This window comes from Oryzias latipes, chromosome 3 (assembly GCF_002234675.1).
Source record: "Oryzias latipes chromosome 3, ASM223467v1".
Lineage (NCBI taxonomy): Eukaryota > Metazoa > Chordata > Actinopteri > Beloniformes > Adrianichthyidae > Oryzias > Oryzias latipes.
Window position 1 is genome coordinate 14,088,328 of NC_019861.2, and position 15,122 is coordinate 14,103,449.

General features: G+C 39.9%; 1 protein-coding gene across 1 annotated transcript; it reads right to left on the minus strand.

Annotated features, from left to right (window-relative positions):
- Positions 1–1,966: 1,966 nt before the first annotated feature.
- Positions 1,967–14,389, minus strand: LOC101159797 (gastrin-releasing peptide receptor-like). Its single transcript, XM_023953343.1, has 4 exons — positions 14,016–14,389; positions 4,829–5,180; positions 3,479–3,592; positions 1,967–3,291 (listed from the first exon to the last, which is right to left on the minus strand). Exons 1-4 carry the CDS (start codon positions 14,321–14,323, stop codon positions 3,010–3,012), a joined length of 1,056 nt encoding a protein of 351 aa, XP_023809111.1. The 5' UTR covers positions 14,324–14,389; the 3' UTR covers positions 1,967–3,009.
- Between the last annotated feature and the right edge of the window lie 733 nt (positions 14,390–15,122).

Below are 15,122 nucleotides of genomic sequence, written 5' to 3' on the forward strand. Positions count from 1 at the left end.
TGAATGAGTTCTATTGTTCTCATCCTTAGGGACAGTGATAGCAATTATCATCATTGCTTGTTTCTTAATCTGATAAAAACCTTCTTCTACTTGATGAGAAAATGAGCAGGTCTAAACGAGGCTTAGATTTAAGAATTTTTTTCATGCTATATGCAAAAGTCTTTGTCCTTTAAGGCAACAGATTATAGTTCCCCCCCCCCCCCCCCCCCCCCCACAGGCTGCTGTCATATTAACATTATCTTGGAGCTCCAGAATGGACAAGAAAAAACGACGAGAATGGCTCGAGCAGGGCGTTGCTCACGGGGCGGTCGCTCGTGCCAGGCGGTGGCACGTGCTCGGGCCCGCTAAATGCTACTTGTAGCTTTAATTATTTTTGTCTTCGTAAGCTTGCTATTTTTTATTCCTAAATGCAGATGCAGTTTGCTATATATAAATAGATAAACACCCTCCCATGTCAAGGGCTTAAAATACCACACTGTTGCTGTAAGACAATTAGCAAAGCACATGACGTGTATTTCTCCTCCATTCTATCCAGTGAACTAAAATATCTTTCGTGTGGCTCTAAAACATTGTCTTAGTGGATGATTGTCATCTTGTTCACCACTGCACAGCAAAATCTGGTATTTACTCTCTGAGGGGCAACTTTATGTCTGGCATAAAGGTTGAAATAATTGAAAGAGATATTTTTATCTGTATCAGTAATGTTGTTGTAATGTATGCTGCAACTGGAAAGCGTTTAGACACATTTTTTTTATAATAAAGAATTGCAAATGTTGTTCAATTGATTTTTTTATTCATTATTTTATTTTTATTTGTTATTCAATACTGTTTTCATGTATTCTGTTTTATTATACTTAAATATTTATACAGTATATATATGTAGAGAGAGAAAAGGAGAGAGAGAGAGGGAGAGAAAGGGAGAGGGAGAGAGAGAGTTTTAGGAACAACATCAACTACAGGCAAGCAGATACATTTATAGTCCTTCAATGTTCACTTTCTAGAATGTTTGAATAGATGACAGCATTATAGATTACAAAGAAATAATCTAAAAAAAAAAAACTTGAAAGTCACATTTTTAGTGCTTAGTCGATTTAATTCTTGGTTAGAAAGTGATTAAACTGTGGTGAACTTTACTAACAGCTCCACTCACAGTATTCCTTTTCCAACAGTTTTTAATCTTAAAAGCAGTCTTCAAAAGGACACACAAAGATATAGAGCCTGCATGAGGGCTGGCATGAGGGGATAAGACTGAAGCACAAATGATACAAAAAGTAGGAGCAGGTGCTGATAATGTTACACGAGTTCCTGAGTGAAACTGGTTGGATTTTCTCTGAGCTGCTGGTTTAATCACCGTATCATGTTGAGCTGCATTTTACCAACTGTAGGAACTCAAATAAAAAAAGAAGCTTGCCATGCAGATAAACATCCCCTGATGAAGAAGCTGTGGGCATTGCCAATGGAGGCAAACATGGCTGTGAAACTGCTGCTTTGCTTCAGAAAGACACGGCATGAAGTCAACATTTTCAGTTTATTTTTTATTTTTTTGTTTTAATCCTAGATTTAAAGAGAGAACAAAGTCTGGGGTGACATAGAGTTTAAAGACTTGGAATGAAACAGAAAGCAAAAGATTTTGCTTGGTGATTAAACACACCACTGAAAATACACCACAGGTGCAACAACAGTTGACAAAGTCTGTAACACATCAATGCTCAACACACAGAATTAATAATCTCAACACTCATCATTGAATTTGGAAAGACCTATGTCAAAAACATAAATAATTCAGTCAAAAAAAAATTTAAACTTCAAACATGTACAGCAAAAAAAGGAAAAAGTATTCTAATGAAGAATAATGGAAAACAGCTTTTTGAGCAGTCATTGAGTAAAACAGGACTACTACATTATTGTTTATCATACTATCATACTTTTCAAATATAATTTTGATTTCATTTAAATTGTAAGGGAATCAGGTGTTCAGGACATTTTTAGAATCCTATTTCTCAATTTATATTCAGTTTTTTTTTTCACCAATATTTTAACTGTCGTCAAGTCCATTTGTAAATAACAGGAAGTACAGCAGAAAGAATTGGTACAAAAAATCTTTACTAATTCAGACATTCAATAACTGATTTTTTTGGCAATGTTTGCCTGCAGTTATCATCTTACAAACAGGAAACAAGAAACTGAAAACTGAACATAATAGGTTTCTTTCTTTGTTTGGACACGTTGAGGGGATTAACAGTGATTGTGTGGTCCAAGGATGCTGAGGTTGGAGCTACCAGGAATGAAAAGGATGGATGGATGTATTCAAGGAGGACATGAAAGGAGTTGATGTGAGTGAGGAGGATGCAGAGGAGAGGGTTAGATGGAAGTAGATGTTTCACTTGAAGACCCCTTATGTGGGTTGAAAGGCAAAGAAGGAGAAAGGCTATGTTTTGTTTCACATTAAGCATGTCACATGACTTGAAAGTACATTTAGTAAACATTTAAAATCTTATCTAGAATTTTCAAACCTAAACACAAATTTCATCAATTTTAATGCAGTTAAAACCAATAAATGTAACAAACAAGAAGCCACACAGAGGAGAGTTAAATATTTAAGGACTTTAAAAAACACAGTGTGGAACACTCTGAAAACGTTGCCAAACTCATTGCTATGATAACTTTTACCATTTATTACTACCATCGTTGTTTTTATCTATATGCGTGAGCACCAAACTACACCGTTTTGAACTGCAAACCAGTTACTATAGCACACACCAACAAGTGTTTAGGTCAATAAAGCTATAGGTTAAAAAAAGCAGCATAGATTTTTTAAAGCCTATACATAAAGCAGCCTGAAAATACAAACTGACATTAGTGAAAATCTTTTACACACTTTAACAATCACTTCAGAAATAAACAACGCCATCTTCATGTCAAAAATCTTTTGCTGGGACATGTATTTTTTTGACAACATTAAACGATGTTGTGAGCAGAAATATGGACATGTGCAGTCCATACTAGACTTTACACACTGTCTTCCTGGTAGATCTGCTTGCCATTAACTGTGGTCAGGCTGGCTATGGAGTGATGCGTGCTGTGGATGGAGGTCACACGTATGTTAAAATGCGTCTGGCTCCGTGGGGAGTGTTTGAGGATCCAATGACAGCAGCAGCACAGCTGCTGGTTAAACTGCCTCTTGAAGGTCTCACTGAGTAGGTAAAGGGCAAATGGGTTGATGCAGGAGTTGGTGAAAGCCAGAATCCGAGCCCCGACGCTGCATACAAAATGAACCATGGAGGTGTCCACCTGACAACAAGACAATGGGTAAGGAGATGAAGAATCAGTTTTAAATGCCAATCTAATTAATGTTAACTCATTAGGGGTTCACAGTTTTTGTCACTACCTTTTTCCTTATTCATGATAAAGTCAGGCATGTCGGGTGTTGCATTTATCCAAGCACACATAAAATACAAAGATTTTCTTCTGTTGTTACCTGTGAATAATGGTAGGAACGATACAAGTAGATGATGTGACTGGGAAGCCAACAAATGGCAAAGAGACCAACAAACACCAGGACTGTCTTAGCCAGACGCTTCCTTGATTCAATCTGTGGGTGTGAAAAGAACATCTTCAAATGAGAAGAAGAAACAAGCACTGAATGTGTTGTTTTCTCCATTAAAAATAAAAGCAAATGGCTTTAGTGTTAGTTTCCACTGAACTCTTTTGTGGTATACACGAAAAAAGCTGTAGTTGTAAAAATACTCATAGAAAAAGTAATAAATGGATTCTGCATGTTAAAAAACTAAAGGCTCTGGTTTGAATAAATATTGGAAAGAAGGTAAGTGACAAACTTAGGTTGAACAATTGTTTGTAACATCAAAACTAGGCCACATTGAACTGACATCTTTTCAAGGAATATCTGCACAGCTTTCCACAAATCTGTGAGTTTACAAAAGGTAATGAAGAAGATTGTTGACACTAAGACCATGCAAAGGTTGAAAAGACTTAATGTGGCGACGACCACCAAGAAGGGTTGCACACATAAAGATGTTATTTTTATTTTTTGGTTGCTCCTCAATGAAAACCCCACATCCACATCATGATTCGGCTTCAGTTTTGCTGCAGATGACTATCTCAATCACTGACTGTTTATGAGAATTGGACCGAGAGAGAGTGATGTCACCCAAAGAAAATGGTTTACTTCCAGCAAAATAAAGCCAATTCTGTCGTCTTCTTTTTGCAATACAAACACCACCGTGTTGGAACCAGTAAACAGTGATTGATCTGAGTCAACGTTTCTAAGGCAACAACTCTCACCAATCCAGAGTGAGCGTGTTTAAAGTTCCACTGAAAGGGGGCTAGGGTGAATCTGTCAATCAAACATTTTGAATGTAAGAGGTGGGGGCCAGCGGGCACCACACGCTTTTTGGAGGAATCTGATCGGTCAGTTTATAGCTTAGAAAATCTTGCAATTTAGAAAAAACTTTGTTAAAAAAAAATTAGGGTTAGCAAGAACATGTAAAAGAATATGTTAAAAAAAATCACAGTAAGAATAGTTATTCTGACAGATAAATATGACTGAATAATAACTGATTTTGATTAATGATATCTAAGGGATTTTGGCTTCTTTGGAACCAACGGTACTTCCTGTTTTGAGCATGCAGGGGGAGGGGTTACTCAGTCCATTTCTCTAGTATAGTCAATGATCTTAACTCAATTTTTCCAGCCCCAGAACTAAGAAATGAAAACATCACCTGTTAGATTTGTTAGAATTGTCACCTACAATCATTCATGTAGTTTGCACAGCTTAAAAAGGACTGCCTGATGTAAATTTTGCACTAACCTGACGTCTCATGTGCACATTTCCCTCCACAGGAAGAGTTGACGCGCTCTTTATAAGGCTTTGTGCAATGACAGTGTAGTACATGGATATTACCAGCAGGGGGATGACATAGAAAATGAGAAAGGAGGCCATGGAGTGTATTTGAGGGTGCAGTTTTCCAGCATGGGGATAGGGAGCGCAGGTGACAAAGCTCTCATTCGTGGAGGGGATGTTAAAGGTGTGGAGGTCAGAATACACAGCCTCAGGAATGGCCAGAATCAAAGAGAAGACCCAAATGGAGGCCGCCCGCAGGATGATGCTGGCTGTGGTGACAGAAGTTTGGATGTCCAAGGGTTTCACTATGGCCCTGTACCTGTAATGGACAAATGTAGAAAGAGACATACAAACATGGCTGGCTCATTAGCTGAATAGTGAAGTGGTGTGAAGCTAAGCATGTGTGTTCTTGTCGCCTCGTTGCAACGTCAGTTTCCAGCTTAACCGTATTTTTACCTGCTCCATATCAGTGCTGCAGGCCTATGCAGGTCAAATTAGCCGAGGGCATCACCTAACAATTTAGTGAACATCATTCACACAGGCTTTCAGAATGTGTCATTTAACAGTTCCCTCTTAAAAAGAAATAAAAAATAAACACAGATGGAGTTTTTACAGACTGTTTCTCTGCTGCAGTGACAGATGCTCTGTGTCATACTACACACTTTTCTCTTGTTCAGCATCACAACCCCCCCTTTGGTCCTGCACTAATCACGTCCTTGACCAGCCACAATAGTTTTCACAAGGGTGAGACAAAAGATTGACTGAGGTGCTCTTTCAGCCCCTTGTAGATGAATGAAACTTATGGCTGCACAATGAAACTCTAATTTTGTCTCTCAGTCCTGCTTGCGAGGCCAAATGGATCAGTTTTTATGCATCGCACGCTTTGATCACTTAGGGTTCCACTGTTATGCTCCTTTTGGTTCTGCTATACTTTAATGCTAGGCGACAGAGCCCATGAGGATGAGAATGATCCATCCTTATGGATGATGTTTTTATCTGACACAACTGAGCTGCCATAAAGACACACCTATCACCCAGTATTATGGGGCAAAACTGATAGACGGCAGTTGCATATATCAATTTACTCATAATTTATTCACTCAATTATTTACCTCTTTGTATTTTGCAGACAGGCCACATACAAGAACAATTCTACATTTCTAAAATGTTCAACATCAAAATTGTTAAACCTTGTGTTTCATAAATTGGGTTGACGAAAAAGCCTGTTAATCTACCTAAAACCTAACTTATTTTATAACAAAAGAGTTAATCACAGAGTATATGGAGAAAATACCATAATCAAAGCAATGTCTATCTGTCATATTTCATATTTCTATATCAACAAATTTGCAGCACCCACACACAGATTGATTGCATCTGTATCTTTTATAAAACTGTCACATTTATCAATGAAAGCCAATCACTACCACCTAACGTGAACTCAGCCAACTTTATCCTTCTTCTAAAACCAGACAAAGATCCCACGAGTCTTTCAAGCTATCGCCCCATTTCTTTAATCAATGCAGATGTAAAAATTATTTGCAAAGCACTAGCACAAAGAATGGAAAAAGTCACTCCTCAGATAATTCACTTCGATCAAACTGGATTCATTAAAGCCAGACACTCGGATGACAATGTCCGCAGACTTGTTAACATAATAGACTTTGCCACCATTAAAACCAGGAAATGACCGTACTATCGCTGGATGCTGAAAAAGCTTTTGAAAGAGTAAATTGGAAGTTCCTTATTGCTGCCCTCCATAAGTTTGGGTTTGGAGAATCATTAGTCAATTGGATTAAAATTTTATATCACAATCCCAATGCATCAGTCAGAACTAATAAACAGACTTCCAACAGGATTTTTCTCGGAAAAGGAACCAGACAGGGTTGCTCACTCTCCCCTCACTCTTTTTGCTATATTTATTGAGCCTCTAGCTGCAGCAATAAGACAGAATGAGAGCATTAAAGGAATTAAAACCAAACACAGCCATCACAAAATTAGTCTCTATGCAGATGACATATTACTGTTTTTAAGTAAATCACATTCTGTAAATGAAACAGCAACAATCATTAAGGAATTCTCCTCCACTACTCCATTAATTGGAATAAATCTGTTTTATTACCACTGAACAGTCATGAGGAGCAAAGACTCACAATACCAGTCAGATCGGGCAATATCAAATATCTAGGTATTTATATTTCCCCCAAATTTTTAGAACTGGTGCAGCTAAATTACACCCCATTACTGAAAAGCATACAGGACGATCTAACTCGCTGGGTCAACCTGCCTCTGTCCCTTATGGGCAACGTAGCCACGGTTAAAATGAAAATCTTACCTAAAGTTAATTATCTCTTTTCAATGATTCCCACACAACCGCCACTAAAATGGTTCAAAACATTAGACTCATCCATATCAACCTTTTTATGGAACAATAAACCCCCAAGAATTAGTTTAAAAACTTTAAAATCTGCAAAAAGCTGTGGAGGCTTGGAATTGCCTAACTTCCACAAGTACTTTTCTTGCAAATATATTACAATACATCTTAAAATGGTTAAAAAATGACCCAGAAACCAACTCATAGTTAGACTTGGAACAGGCGTTATGTGGGAAGATCAACCTGTCAGATCAACCGTTTATTAGCCAAACATTAAAAAAAACAGGACTGTTTCCGAAGTATTAATATAAATGCCACTTTAACAGCATGGTGGGAATTTCTTAAAATATCAAAATCATCAATTCAACTGTGCAAAATGACACCCATCTGGAACAACCCAGACATTCTCATAAACCAAAAAATGTCTCCGCTGAGGCAATCAGCGGTCGCCCCGGCTGGTTGGCTGCCTCAGTCTCGTCGAGGCCTGACCAGAGCTCTCCCAGGGCCGGCGCCTGGGGGCGGGGGCCTGGACTTGCTCCGAGGGGGGGGCTTTCTTGCTCCTCTCTCTCTGTGTGGGGTGGGTGGTGTGGGGCCTGGGGTGTCGGCGCCTCAGGGGATGGGACCCCTGGGCTGAGGGGACCTTGGGGGGGGGGCTGTGTGACCACCGGGGGACAGTCTACCAGATGTCCCAAATTTACCCCCTTCCTCATATAATCTCATATTGGGGTGAGAGGGTGGGGGGTTCTGCCTGCGATGCGCCTTGGGGGGGGGGGGGGGGGTTACTTGGCAGTGGTCCCCCTCCCATGGTTGCCGTATGGAATGGGCCGCCCCCTCTCTCGGTTTTATTTGCACCTTAGACATGTAGGGCCCTTGGCAGGGGGGTGCTTGGACATCACTGCCAGCAAGCAGCAGATGTCCTCCTAGCGCCCTACCCGCCAATTTTAACTGCACCTCAGACGCTTAGGGCCCCTTGGTGGGGAGGGTGAGGGGACATCACTGTGAGCAATCAGGAGATGACCCCTCAGTGCCCTACCCGCCAATTTTAACTGCACCCCTTTAGTACACACACCCTTCACTCCTCAAAATATACATTCCAACATAAACACACACACATGCACACAAACACCCTCACAAACACACACACGCATTTCGCAAGGAAGGTGGGACCTTGGACCATCTGTCCCCTACCCCATCCCTGGTTGGGGGTACTGGGCCCTTGGCAACGGCGCGTCTCGCCGAGACGCCGTGTCTCCTGGGTGCTGGCCTCGGCGGCCCTCTCTCCACGCAGGGAGAGGGATCCCTGAACTCTCTGGCAAGGCCAGAAGCCGGGGATCACATCACACCTGAGCTGGGGGTGTCCGTTTCCCTGTGGTGTGGGTTCTGGTCCTTGCCCCTGAGTGCCGGGCCTCGCCAAATTTCCAACTGTGGCCGAGCCTGGTCCGGCCATGTTTACATTACCCCTGGTGGGTCCCCTTTTCTCCTGGGTGTCCTCCTCCTCAGCGGGGATGGCTGGCCCCTGCCTTGCTCCTTCCTGGACCAGCCGTGGGCCGGGTGGGTGGCTGCCTGGAGCACGGAGCGGGTCTCCCTTGGGGGGTCCTAGCTCGTACCTGGGGTTGGGGCGGGGTGGGGCCCGGCGTTGGGCTCTGGCGCGGGGGGGGGGGGGGGGGGGGGGGGTGCTCTCCTGGTTGAGCTGGGGCTAGGCTCTCTGTCCCCCCATGCCTCCCTGCTCTCTGGCTCTGGGGGCCCCCGTGGCAGTCCTACTGGCCCTGGCCTGGGTGGTGGGCGTGGCCACCCCGGGGGCGGTTGCTCTCTCCCTGCTGCCTTGTGGCATTGGGGAGTTCTGGCTGCCACGGCTGCTGCGGCGGGGGTCTTGGTGTGGGAATGGCTGGAGCGCTCTCCCTTCTTCTTTTCGCATTCCATCATCCATTTTAGAAGAACATAAACACTCACCACAGGTGTTAGCTCACCTTTGCACTAATATTTAGCTTGATTGAATGAAATATTTCACACTAGTTGGTTTGAAGGCATAAGTATGCGTGTGTGAACAATATTTGTATTGTGTACATGTTGACATGCAGACATGTTTGCAGTTAACAGCTGTGTTTATAAAATTTGAGTGTGTGTGTGGACAAGCCCCGCCCCTTTGAGATTTGTATTACATCTGAACCTTACCGTAATCATAAACATCTAGTAACTTGTGGCTTTATGCTGCTTCATGGTTTTACCCCCCCCCCCCTCTATAATCACCCTTCTATCACCCCCTCTCTAACATCCCTCTCTCTTCTTCCCTTCTTTCCTTTTCCGTCCGGTTCAACACCAAAGATTTTCAAATACGATTAAAATGAATAAAGTTTGGCCTCGATTACAAAAGGGGTTTATTCAGACATGCCTCTGGTTGGTCAGAAAATTCATAACCCCTGTTGTTAAGGTAAAATATGTCCAACACAAGAGGTTTTCAGCTCCCATCTGTTTGCCCAGCTGTTGGACAGGACAAGTAAAAAAAATAAATAAATAAATAAATACCATAATCAAAGCAGTGTCTGTCATATTTCATATTTCTATGTCAACAAATTTTGCAGCAGCCACACACAGATTGATTGTATCTGTATCTTAAATTACAATGTTTTCAGCCACTGGATCCACCAGACAACATTTAATGTACATCTGTAATGCAATAACTTCTGGGGATAAACAAACTACACAAAGGAACTTTAGGCCTACATTGTCAAAAAATATATTTTCAATTTTTGATCCAAAAAATGATCAAGAACATGCTTCAGAGACTGAATGCCTTGTCTTATTGGGGTATCCTTTATTCTTCTAGTAAAGCTGTAAAACATGCCTAAAGGCAGAAGGAAAATATGGACTGCTTTGTTTTGTTTAAAGCTGAAGTCCTAAAAAATGGTTAAAAATGTGTTTTAATTTTTCCATTTTCTCTTTCTGTCTGTGTCTGACTCTTCTTTGTCCTTTGACTGCTCCTTTCAAGGGTTGCCTCAGCGAATCATCTGCCTCCATCCAGCTCTATCCTCTGCATCCTCTTGACTCTCATCAACTGCTCTCATGTCCTTCACTACATCCATGAACTTCCTCTTTGGTCTTCAGCTAGGTCTCTTTTCTGGTAGCTCCAATGGAAAGAAGACTAGTAAAAAAATATCATCATGGCTTAATGCAGTTCATGTAACTCGGGACTACAGTTGGACCATTAATGGCAAAGACTGTCGAGACAGAACTTCAAGTGACAAAATCACTAATAAGTGGCACAGATGGAAATTCAGGCAATTTGTTGATTGTACAAATGAAAAAAAAAATCAATAATGAAAAGTAACACAAATGGGTCCAAAAATAGAATTCACATTAAACCGCAAGATGGCAACAGTATCTTGGCAACACCACTCAAATCATGGAGACTCCACAACGGCTAAAAGTCAATTAGGACAACCGTAATAAATAACAAATCTAAAAAAACATCCGCTATGCAGAGTAAAACTTACACTCTAATGTTTATTTTCATGGTTGTTGATATAATATTTATTTATCGTTGTTTTTTTCTTTAGTTTCACCCTCTGTTGGGGTTTTTCTCCACCTTCTGACCATGAGTGTGGAAGAACAGTCCCATCAGCAGATACAACTTCATAAAATGGTCAACACTTCCTGGGTGTGCAGGAGAACATGAGCCCCATCTTTGCATGCAGTTCAGAGATATAAACTTCCATGATTGCAGTTACAAGAACTGCTGCCTTTAAACCATTTGAATGGTCAAACAGGCACTCACCAAAAGATGACAAAAAACTGTTTCAAAACTCATTAAAACAGCACTTTAATATTTTTTCAATCTAAATTATTGTCATAAAGTGTGGGTCTCAGAAATAGGAACAGGTTTGGCTTTAGTCATTTGGTGCACCTGCTTTTCACATGATCAGCAGGTAAACTACAAACAATTGCGTTGGGATTTTAAGAAGATATGGGTCACAATTTTCTTCTTTCACGAAAACCATTTTAGTAAATCCTGTGCTTAGGGACATAATTCAGAAGTATTCATAACCCATTTCTTTTGCAGTTTATGGAAATCAAACAGTGCAGTCACACATCACTCTCCTCTATTGAAAGTCTTCCCAAGTAAGAAGGTTTTTGCCTGACTTTACAGCTTAAAATATTTTGGCAATAAAACTTGCAGGAATGAGTCTTGTGCAAAACAAAGATCAAGAATATCTGAGTAATATCAGAGTCACGAAACAAAATAGTAAGCCAGAGCTGTGGCAGAATACAAAAAATGTGAACCAACCAATGATTTACACAAATGTTCAGAAGACATCTGATACACAAAAAAAGCCCCAAAAGCAAAGCTAAGAGGATTCTCATAAATATATAGAAGTTTAGAAAGAAACACCTAATTAAGAGAGTTTGAGCTCTGCTAAACTGTGCATTTAGAAACATAAAATCCACAATCTATGGTGAAAAAGCCATGATCCTAAAGGACTTTTAGAAAATGTTCCTCAGAGAAGATCAGCACATGAATTTTACAGGTAGTAAAGTGCATGAAGAAAAGAAAAACATGGATCCTATGAGGCTGAAGCAGCTGAAATCAGGACCTCTTAACTGCCACAAAAGACTGGTCTGACAGGAGGAGGAGGCACTGGTCATAAAAGAAGTAAGAAAATGTAATTTATGAGTGTATGTATGTGAGTATGTGCTGCTGCATCCGGCAAGTTACAGCAGGCTTCATTCCTCAGGACAGCATAAAATAGTCCCACGCTGAATGACAAAGTGCACATAGATCAAGCATGTCCAAAGTCCGGCCCATGGGCCAATTTACACCTTCATTCAAATTTCCACTGGCCCGCAGGCCCCTGTTATAAAATGAATAATATGTGGCCTCCGGCACTTTCTAAAAACAGTGTGTACGATTTTATGATCGTGATTGGCTACATCAGGTTATAAGCTGTTGTAGTCTTGTGTACATGATCTTTAAAACCTCAAGGGCCAAACCAGAAGTAAAAATATATTTATTTTTCCAACCAAAACCACAGTGGCTTGTAGTTTAGAAGAAAATAACTATGTTATTTCCCTCTTCACATGATTTAAATTTAGAACTTTACAGTCAGCATTTAATAGTGAAAAATATGTAACATTTCATATGAACCCAGATTTAATGTTGACAAAAGCTTTTTTCTTTAGATACTACATTTCTTATATTTTTGGTCTTCAAATATTAAATTTACAGTCATTTTGATTACACATTTATTTAGAGATATTTATGTTCTATGTGAAGAAATAAAAAGTATCCCAATGCAAAAAACATGTAATTAAGATAAGATAAAGCTTTACTGTCATTTATTAATTAATTAATAGTTCCTTTGCATTTAATGTTATTATAAAGGTTCAAAGAATGCAGGCTGATTGGTTGGCTCTCACCTCACAAAATAGTTACTTTAAACATGAGATAAAAAGGAAATTACAAAATATTGTGTAAGATTAAAACATGGATATCAAGACAGGAGACGGATAGCTGCAAAGTTGACCCATTGACACCTATTGATGCAAATGTGCATCAAACCACCTCTGTTCCAAAATTACTTTAAATTAGCGTCTAAAGCAAAAACATAAGTGATTTTTTTGTCATAGTGGTAAATAAATTCAGATATCAAGGGGTTAACTAACTCAAAAGAACACAGCAAGTATAAGGACAGCTTAACCCACTATCACCGAGAGCAAAACTATATACATGAATTTTAATATGTTGTGTGTCAAGTCTGTGCTTCACCAGGGAAGTCTAACATGTCCCAGGAATGGGTGGACCAAAGACCAAGTTTCTAGTATAATTTTATTATTTTTTTAGGAATTTTTTGTTCTCAAATTCCTAATTTTTCCGTTATTTTTAGCATGTTATTTAGGAAAGTCCATTTTTTTCATTTTGTTACTCACAACACTGTTAAAAAATAAAATGGGTATATTATATCAGGTAAAAATTACACAACAAAAGTGATGGTGTAACTTTTTATAATGAAAGTGGTCTAGGGTTAAAAAAAGATGTGGGGATGTGGAGACAAGTGAGGGGTGTGACCTTTCAAGCTAAAAGAATGGCTTAAGGAACTTCCAGGAACATTATATTTTTCCTCAGAAAAATACAATACTGAAAAAAATTCCTAACAACTCCAAGAAAACCTACGTCAGATTGCCAAAAGGATGAGAGTTTGGATTTTATATTTTAAATCACAGGAACCAGAACTTTTGTTATGCTCTGAGAGTTAAAAGTGGATGAGAGTCAGGGAAATATTTCATTTAAAATAGCCTCTTCTCTAAAATTAGCAGGCGTGGCTTACTGAGCAGGTTATCTAGGAGTCAGTGCCAGCCTGGGGGGGCACAGGGAGGTGGCAAAAATGGGTAGAGACAAGAGCACATCAGAACAACTTCTGGATTTTCCTCTAAATCAACCACGTGTATGATGTTCTGTAAATTAAGTTTTACACACGTGATTTCCCAGCTGCCTCATTTACCTGTTTTCCTGGCAATTATTTCATTATTTTTTTTAAGAAAGTCATTGTTTATCATTTTAATGAAGAGGAACTGCTAATGTTGTTTCTTCCAAAGTTGATTGGTTTTACTTGGAACTAAATGGCACTCCACTGTTCCAAAAAAATTATGTTTTTGCTGGACACTGCAATTTAATAAAGGCCATATCCTTTCTTCATTTTAAATCAGATTTGGATTATTTTCATGCTCCATCATCCTGCTCCTTTGGTTTTCAGTAAAAATGAAATAATCATTGAACAAAAAGCTTACCTGTCTGCAGAGAGGGCCGTGAGCGTGAAAACAGACACCCCGACCGACGTGAGCTGAATAAACGGGATGACTTTACAGCCCACTCTCCCGAACAGCCACTCATCTGACAGGTAACGGCTCGCATCAACCGGAGCGCAGGTCACCAGCAGCAGCACATCCCCGAGCGCAAGGCTCGACATGAACAGATTTGGCACATTGCGGGCGGATTTAGATGAACAAAACGTCTTGATAAGAGTAATGTTGCCGACGAGCCCCAAAACACTGATTACACCGTAAATGGACGCAATGGCCACGCCGGTGCTCCACATTTCTGGTGCTGAGCTGTGGAGAGGAGTGACGTTGCGCGACGCACCGGAGCAGAGAGATGCTCCATCTGTCCCAACGTCAAACCAAGACGTTATGATGTTTGTGAAATCAAACAGGAATGTGTTTTATGCTTAAAATTTGGAATAACTTCAATATGAACATAAACCAATTAAACAACAGGTGAGAGAAAACTTGTCGCATGCGCATCATCGCATGAGAGGGACTTCAAGCTGCGCGTAAACTCACACAGTAAAAGATTAATGTGGAATTGTGCCCAAATTCATTTACTACACCACACCTAATCTAACTTTGGCTACATTGAAGTGATCCTCTGTGGGACATGGAGTCTTTTATTTTGGAAGAACATCGTGTGAACCCGTGTCAAAATCCTTTTCTGTGTTGTGGAAATAAAATTCTCCTTATGGTTGTGTTATATTTATGCAAAAAAACAACAACAAAAAAACAATAGTTTATATATCATAGTCCCACTGACATAAATGGCAATCATTCAGATTTTGTGACTCCTACTTAGTTGTTAACAGTGAGAAATGTACTTGAATACATTGAGGGTTGTTGAGGGTTGCAGACCCATTTCTATACAGTTAAAAGGGCTAAAGACAAATATTTCTCAATATAACATTTAAAAGAAAGATTCATATTTTTGTTATAACCTATCACCTTATAAAACATACTTGCTTGTCATTGGACTGTATTTTTAAACTGTCAAAGTGCTGATCTCTGGAAACTGCAGCTCAAACAACATTCTACTTCAAGCTCTAACTCAAAAGTTAACTAAAAAAG